The sequence below is a fragment of the Pseudorca crassidens genome, chromosome X (assembly GCF_039906515.1).
Source record: "Pseudorca crassidens isolate mPseCra1 chromosome X, mPseCra1.hap1, whole genome shotgun sequence".
Taxonomy (NCBI): domain Eukaryota; kingdom Metazoa; phylum Chordata; class Mammalia; order Artiodactyla; family Delphinidae; genus Pseudorca; species Pseudorca crassidens.
The window spans coordinates 83,783,137-83,791,123 of record NC_090317.1 but is presented as its reverse complement, the minus strand read 5'-3'; the positions used below and the strand labels follow the sequence as shown (position 1 = coordinate 83,791,123).

The window sequence follows — 7,987 nt, the reverse complement described above, 5'->3', positions numbered from 1 at the left end:
CAAGTATCAAGAAGATTGAAGATTATGAAATTTTACCATATTTGTGAGCTAACAAGTTACCAGCCACAGTTTCTTGGGTGCCAGTAGAACATATGAGACTTTTGGTCAGAGACAAAGGATAGTTTATTATTCACAGTAATAAAAATAGCCTGAATATCAGTGTTTTTACCCTATAAGCCTGAGTCCCACTTCCTACAGAGTTATGAAGAATGGTTACATGACACATACATATAAGGTAAGTTGAATTACAAAGGAGGAAACATCAGTTTGGGAACCTCAAACTTTTATATGGAGCAGTAAGCATCCCTTTCCTTTGCTCTTGAAAGAGACATTGTCTTTATTATATTGGAGTAAGCATTCCTGCCCTTTGTCCCAGAGGAAATCACTATCTTCCAAAGACTCTAAGCAATCCTGCTTTTTACTTCAGAGAGAGAGATACTATGTCTATCTTCCAAAGCTGTTCACCACTCAAACATCTTTCAAAAGACACCTCAAAAGAAAGAATTCTCAGTGTTTTACTTGCCATATGTACAGTAACATGTGAGACACACACAGAATTGCCTTCCAACAATATATAAACATGAAATTGCTGGAAATATGCCGGCTTCTATCTAGGCTATCACTAGATAATGGCAAATTTCTTTCTGACAAATGCTCACCTAGAGTGTATAGGATCTCCCACTTGTTTAACTGGTCAATATGTATTTTCAAACTTCACATGTGTAGCTGATCTAATGTGTGTGAGATCATGTTACTTTAATTTTCATTTCCCTAGTTACTGATGAGATTCATATAGTTAACAAATGTTTATTAAACACTTACGTTATGCCAGATACTATTCTAAGGAAGAAAACTCATGCACTTTCAGGGTTTACATTCTGGTAGGGAAACAATAAACATATTAACTAAGTAAACTATGTAGTATGTTAGAAGATGACATATTATGGACAAGATTAAGGTAATGAGCAGCAGATCAAGGTAATGTATATTTGTTGACTGTGATCTATTTGAATTCCCTATTCATATATTTACCCAGTGTTCTATGGACTCTATTATTTTCTCACTGAATATATTTTTCTTTAATTCATTTTGACTATCACAGTTTGTAACCTTATCACATTGACTCCACTTGGTATATGATGATTTTTGATATTTGGGGCTTGCATATTTTAAAATAAACATATCAAACTTTCCCTTCATTACTTGCGCATATTTTGCCTGTAAAATAAATCTTTCCCATTTACATAGGGAAAAAAACACTCACTTTCATCTTATACTAAAATTTTTATAAGTATTACCTTCTAAATTTAAGCATTAACATTTTTCCATTTTCCTTTTGTGTGTAGGATGCGTTGAAGGGATTTATGCTTATTTTTTTGCCATATGGGAAACAGATTAATGGAGCACCATTTATTGAATAAAATGTCTTTTCATCATTCATCTGAAATATCACCTCTATTATGACATAAGTTTCCTATATGTAAATCTATTTTTAGGTCTCTACTCTGTTTCATTGGTATATTTTATCTTCCTTTTCCCAAACTTGACCACAAACAGATAACACTCCAGACTTTCCAGAATGATCCTGTGAAAAATATAAAACAAATCATATCCAGCCTCTGCTGAAAATACTCGAATGACTCCTCCCCACACTCACTGTAAAAGTCAAATTCCATTATAGACCCTCCAAGGCTCCAAGCTATCTGCTTCTCCCAGATCCACATCACCTCTCTGAACTCACTTCCTGATATTCTCTACCTTGCTAACTCAGCTCCAGCCATGCTGGTATCCTCAGTGTTCCTTGAACATGCCAGGCCTACCTCTGCCTTGGGACCTCAGCACGTGCTGTCCCTGCTAATTGGAATCCTCATTCCCCAGACAGCCACAGGGTCAGCTCTCTCACTGCCTTCAGGTCTTTACGCAAAATCCAGGCTCTCAGTGAGGCCATCTCTTCAACCTCCTCCCTGGAATTTCAGTCCCCCTGTTCATTTTTCCCTTCTTAACACTTATCACTTTGAAACTACTTTATATTTTACTTATTGTCTCTTGGATACTGTCTGTCTCCCACACTAATATGAAAGTTCCATGAAGATAAGATTATTTATTTGTTTCTTTTGTTTATAACCATATCATAAGGACCTGTGTCTAGAACACTGCCTGGCAGAGAGACCACCTGAACTAAGTATTGGTGAGATGAAGATAGAGCAAATAAATTAAAAAGCAAATGGGGTTAAAGTAAGCCAAAGTGGGGTTAGGCAGTTTTCCCTGGGTCTAGCCCCAAAACTACCAATGCAAGTGCTTCCAGGAGACAACTGGGCATTTTATTAGAGCGAAGAAGGCCAACTTGGGGTGTGGCCCCACTGAGAGAGCATTCTGAGTCTAAAATGGCTGAGCCCTTCCTCAGAGCCAGCTGCTTGTATCCTTATTGGAATGTGGGCCCTAATCCTTGGTCTATTGATTTTGTTTTTATTTTTTCAGGTAAGCCAGAAATGTGGATTTTTGAAATGTGAAATCCCCCAAATGTCTAAGTAGCTAATTTTAAAATGGAGAATGATAAAAACATGACGATCAAGCAAAATATGACAGCGGGCTGAAATTGGCCAATGAGTGGCCTGCAGGTGTTTGCTAGGCTGAATTATGTGCTGTATGAAAGAAAACTTATCCCTGTTCTGGTGAGGTGGGCTTGCCTTGTGTAATTCTTGAGACAAACAGCTTCAGGCCATGTTGGGTGGAGAGAATGAACTGGAATTACCAACTTCTATCAACTCCTGGAAGCTCCCTGCCTCCCCACCTCCCTGCTATGCCTGGAGTTAAGGAAACCTGGGCAGTGGGTAGTCACCAGAACTGTTTCTTTGAGGGTAGGGGTATATTTCAGTGAAGTGTGGAGTGGGAAAACCAGAGAGAGGGTTTTGAAGGAAACTTCCACAGCTGGACCGGGGAAAGGAAAGAAGGAGAGAAGGACAAAGACCCATGTGTTAGGACATTGTACCTCTGAGGGAATTTATTGGGGGTTACAACACCCTCTCCCCACCAACCACCTATGTGGTACCATACAGTCGGAGGACTTAGTTATACAAAGTCACAACTCCCTGCCCAACTGCGCATGCCATCTATCTCACCAGGAAATAGAGCTGCACAAATTTCCATCACAGCTCCCCGTGTGCGTGAAGTGGGCAAGACTGGTCAGGAGGTACCTGTGAAATGCCAGTAGCCAATGGCTTTGTTGGGATATAACCAGAATGGGGCTTCTGGAGGCAGCAGACCTCCATCTGGTGAAGCATTGGGTGAAGTCACCTGTGATTTCAGGCAACTGCTGAGAGAAGCATGGACAGTCAAGTATTCCCCACACCCGGGAGAGAAACATTAAGCTCAATCCTCTGATGCCCCTCCTCTGTAAGGAGGCCAGGTATAGTCCAGGAGGAGGAAGAACAGTGAGGAGAGTGCTGTACCTGGGTTTAGCAAGTTTCCATTTTTCTGGATAAAATGCTTTCCAAATGCAAGGTGGCACATCTCTTAAGTTCTGAGCACCCCACTGACCTGTTCCCCTCAAGAATCGTTTATTCAGTGTAGGCGAAGGGAACCAAGACCTTCAGGTCTGAGATTTACTGCTCTTGGGTCCTCTGGAAAATACGAGGAAGCTGCCCACAGGCCCCTGCTTATGGAGTGCCATGTTAGTGTGTTTAGGCTGAGGGTTTGGGTTCTGCTCAGCAGGTGTGGCATGAACTCCCTGATATTATAAAAGGCTTTTAGGTATAAACTTGGCTCCTGCTTAACTCTTGAGACATTCCTGTCAAAATGTCCTTCTAGGGAAGCTCCAGTCCATCTGGTTTCTTTGACTGTTGCCACCTCCTTTGGGCACAGAGCTAGGGAGGGCAATTTGGATACTGCCAGAAGTCCTATTTTTCCTTGGGTCTTCCCATCTCTCATGGACCACACTTCCCATATCTTGTTGTCTGTATTCTCACTCCCTCTGTCAGTCTTTCATCTTAGAATTCCTCTTTCCTCGATGTCCCTCCCCTTCTGGCCCCTCACTCATGCATAGAACTCCATTTGAGTATCCTTTTAGCCTCTCCCCAGATCTCTGCCAACTTCATCTTTCTCTCCCTTGCTCTGGATCTCTTCTAAACGTCCTTGTGTCCCTCTCTACTCAATTTATTCTGTCTGTTTTCCTCTAAGTCTCAAGATCTCACTCTCCCTCTGTTATTCTTCACCCCCTCCCAGTTGTGTGCCTCCCCCTCTTAGGTCATCCCGCCCGCTAGGGAGCCTCTCCATTTTTGACCCCTCCCCACCTCCTGCTAAGCAGCCACCTCCCCTTCTCCCTTCCCCCACAGCTCATCTCTAGTTCCTTCTCCTCCTCCCTCCCTAGACCAGACCAGCTAAGTCCTATTCCATTTTTAGATGACTGATTATGATACTAGCTGATCTTTATTCACAGTCTGAATTTACAGCTGTTCCTTCCTTTCATGCCCCATCCACCAAACACACCCAAACGTTTCAACATGACAAATTCCTTACACACAGCGTGTCATGGCCACATAAATTTGTATTTTTCAGGACAAAACAACAGTTATGCTGGCAAAGATGTCAGATTAACAGGGACCCTAAAGCTTTCAATACACTGAAAAGTAACATTATTTTGCATGTCTACAAAGTACACATTTGTTTTCACAAATGTGGCAAAGTTTACCCTAACAGTTAGGACTTTTTCACCAAATCATAGACATAGATATGGAAATCATCATCAAACTTGATGAAATACACAGAGGGTTTGGCTTCCACTTGGTGAATGACCATGCCGATCCGTTTGGAGCCATCTTCTTTGGTATATTCCACATGTTTACCTATCAGGCCATCTACAACTCCTCCTGGCTCCCTCTCTGCTGGAGGAGACTCACCGGACTCTGGCATGATACGGAGGTCTCCTTCTTTATAATCATCTAGAAGCTGGTACATGTACAAGACAGGATCTTTCTCATAGGTAATATAAAACCAGGCTTTCATGATAGGTGCTTGGGCCAAGACCATTCCTCTCCATTCATCCTTAGAACCATGCTCACCCTCAAACATATGTTCCACAGCTTTACCAATTATGGTGTTTGCAAGGTGCACATCTCTGAGTCGAGATAATGGCACCTTATCAGGAAGGATTTTAAGCTTTAAAATCCTTTCATCTCTGTGAAGTTCCAGTCCGTAGACACAGTCAATTCCATCATATTTCACCAGATAAAGAGAAGGATTTATAGGCACCTGATCCAGAACGGTTCCTTTCCACTGGGTGATGCTCTCATTGCCTTCCTTCCATCCGTGTGAAATTCTGCAGCCCACGATTTTCCTGCGGGGCTGGGAGGAAGGTCTGCCTCTCTGCTTCTTTTGAGAAGTCTTTTTCTTCCTCATACTTTCAGACCCTTTGTGGCCATCGACAATTTCCCTGGTTTGCTGCCCTGCAGCTGCCTTTTTGTGAGGGGTCTTCATACCTGCAGGGGGAGGAAGAGGCTAGGGAGAAACATTTAGTGTACTATAGTGTGAGGTTTTTTTCTCTGCATTGCAAATTCCCTGGGCACCAGGTATATGTATTACAGCCCAAGTTATTCATGTGTGCAGCAGGGATGCTGGCTATCAAAATGCTATTCGATGCTTGCCAACATTGTCCTCCCTCCAAACTTATTTGGCTGTGCTGGAGGGTTGGAGTGGTGATGGTTTTGGTGGTTGAGGCCCCAGCATGAGGGAGCAGGCTCCTTTGGCTAATGCCTTATCCTGTTAGCATACTGCGGTCCCCACACCAGACACAGATATTCACCGTTTATTAGCTCCCACCCTGTCTCTCCATTTGCACTTACATAGTCTCCTTTTCCCCTGCTCATTGTCGTCTGCTCTTCATCTGTTTTGCCTCCCAGCCCCATGGCTTCTGCTTGTTGTTCACCTCTCCTTCGTATCTCTTCCTGGTCATCTCCATTTTGCTGTTGGGTGCCCAGAACAAATCTATTTCTCTTTCTGGGGCCACCTTTGTATACCATCCAGGTGCTCTTTGGCTCCCCCTACCCCCACCCTCCCGTCCCCAAATCACCCTTGTCAGTCTCCCTCATCTCCTGTCCCAGCACACACCCCAATCTTCCCTCCTGGCATCCACCAACCCTCATCCTCCGATTCTCTAGTCCAGCGCCCACCTCCCCAATTCCGGGGATCGCAGGCCTCACGTGTCCAAATCGGACACCTCACTGCTGCCTCCGCTGTGAACCCGTGGTGAAAGAGAATCAGCAGGCGACGAGTTCGGAGTTTGCAAGAGCTGGGAGGGGAGGATCCTTAGGCGACGAGCCTGTCTAGGAGGACAGCAGGCCAGGAGAAAAGGATGGCAGCAATGTCTCCAACACCGGGCTCGCGGGCCCTCCACCTCCTTGTTGGCGGTGACGGCCCCTCTGCCACATCGGGATCCCAGAAGCCGCTGCCGCAGCCGCAGTCTCCTCCCTCTTACCACCGTCGCGCAGCTTCCTGCCAGGAGAGAGGCCTCCCCTTCCTGCCAAACACTGCCACCCTCCCCGCCCCCGCCACTCTCAAGCCCACTTCTGCCCTGGGTCTGGGAGGAGTTTCTATCTCCCGCCCCCACCCCCTTTCCAAAATCTGGAGCCGCCTTTCCTTGCCCACAACTCCCCACCCCGACTGCTTTGCCCCCACTCTCAAGTTCAGGGCCCCCGTTTTCCCCACCCCTACCCCACCCCCACCTCAGTGTCCCTGCCCCATCTGCTTTCCATCTTCCAAGAATTCCCCTTTTCTTTTCCCCCTGTGCCCTTCGGATGTTATTCTCTATATACGGAAACCTGCCTTTCCTGCCATTTAAAGGGATTTGAGGTAGGACAGGAGAAATGCGCTTGTGCTTCGTCTGCCATCTTGACACAATCCAAGTAATTTTTACTGTCTGGTCATTTTCAGACTTTACTTCTTGAAGATTTTTTATTCCTTTTCTTCTTTTTTCTTTTTCACAGATTGCAAAAGAATTGCATGCACAATGTGGACACTGTAAAATTCAGAAAATTCACTTGAAGAAAATAATCCACCCTAAATCCACTGTAAATCTCATTCCGTAGGGCTTCAAGCAAAATATGAACACTCATTATTACCCTAACCTTTTTTCTAAAATCTCTTAGAAATCTGTGGTCATTTTGCAAACTCAGGTCTTAATAATTCTTTGTAGCATCATTTTTATGGTATTTTGAAAATACAGTGTATACAGCAATATTACAAGTACTAAATACTCTCCATTAAAATTTTTACTTGTTTTTATTGAAGCATTTTAAAATAAAATATTATCAATAAAATGTAATCCTTTATTCTATAACCCTGATCCTATTCCCTTCCTCCTCTCTAACGCTAACAATCATCATTCAAATTTTGCATATCCTAACCCTCTTTATATTTATATTCATACATATATTATTTACAAATGGATATTATTCATTTTGTTTTCCATAATTATTTTTAAAAATTTCATTATGAAGGATAATTAATTACTCTATACTGTGAGGGAAAGAGAATCATTCTTTTTCAATGGACCACACCTGATATTTCTGGAAGGTGGCTCTGAGTCCTTATGACCCAGGTATATATATATACTGTGCAACTGATAAGAATATGACATCTCTACACTTTGTAAAACTAACCAATCATGTACTTAAACAACCTTATTTAGCAATTCCTTTTTAAAGTGTATGTATATGTCCACTCACATATATTCAAGAAAATGTTTGTTTTTTTTCTTAAAAAGACCTTTTAAGCAAGCCTGAAATAGAACTCTGATAAGTCTTGTAATCTAACTTGGTTCAGCTTTATTCTGAACATAAGTTTAAACATGTGTATGTTATTTTTCTGCATCTTGCTTTTATTACTCAATATTTTGTTTTTATTTATTTATTTATTTATTTTTTTAGGGAGAATCTTTATTTTTATTTATTTATTTTAACATCTTTATTGGGGTATAATTGCTTTACAATGGTGT

The 7,987-nt window shown here is 42.6% G+C and overlaps 1 protein-coding gene across 4 annotated transcripts; it reads right to left on the bottom strand.

Annotated features, from left to right (window-relative positions):
- Window positions 1-4,525: 4,525 nt before the first annotated feature.
- LOC137216857 (spindlin-2-like) lies at window positions 4,526-6,471 on the bottom strand. 4 transcript variants are annotated; one of them, XM_067722973.1, is made up of 3 exons: window positions 6,165-6,471; window positions 5,838-5,957; window positions 4,526-5,493 (listed from the first exon to the last, which is right to left on the bottom strand). In XM_067722973.1, exons 2-3 carry the CDS (start codon window positions 5,898-5,900, stop codon window positions 4,696-4,698), a joined length of 861 nt encoding a protein of 286 aa, XP_067579074.1. In that variant the 5' UTR covers window positions 5,901-5,957; window positions 6,165-6,471; the 3' UTR covers window positions 4,526-4,695. The 4 variants fall into 4 exon arrangements, with proteins under 4 accessions (XP_067579074.1, XP_067579073.1, XP_067579077.1 ...); XM_067722972.1 differs by lacking the exon at window positions 6,165-6,471 and having other exon boundaries at window positions 5,838-6,030; XM_067722976.1 differs by lacking the exon at window positions 6,165-6,471 and having other exon boundaries at window positions 4,526-5,466; window positions 5,815-5,977.
- Between the last annotated feature and the right edge of the window lie 1,516 nt (window positions 6,472-7,987).

Excerpts from the sequence above, each read along its gene's own strand:
- LOC137216857 (XM_067722972.1), bottom strand. The coding sequence starts at position 6,014 with ATGGTATACAAAGGTGGCCCCAGAAAGAGAAATAGATTTGTTCTGGGC. Across the intron at positions 5,494-5,837 it reads GCAGGGGAAAAGGAGACTAT|CCTCTTCCTCCCCCTGCAGG; the intron begins GTAAGTGCAAAT and ends GTTTCTCCCTAG.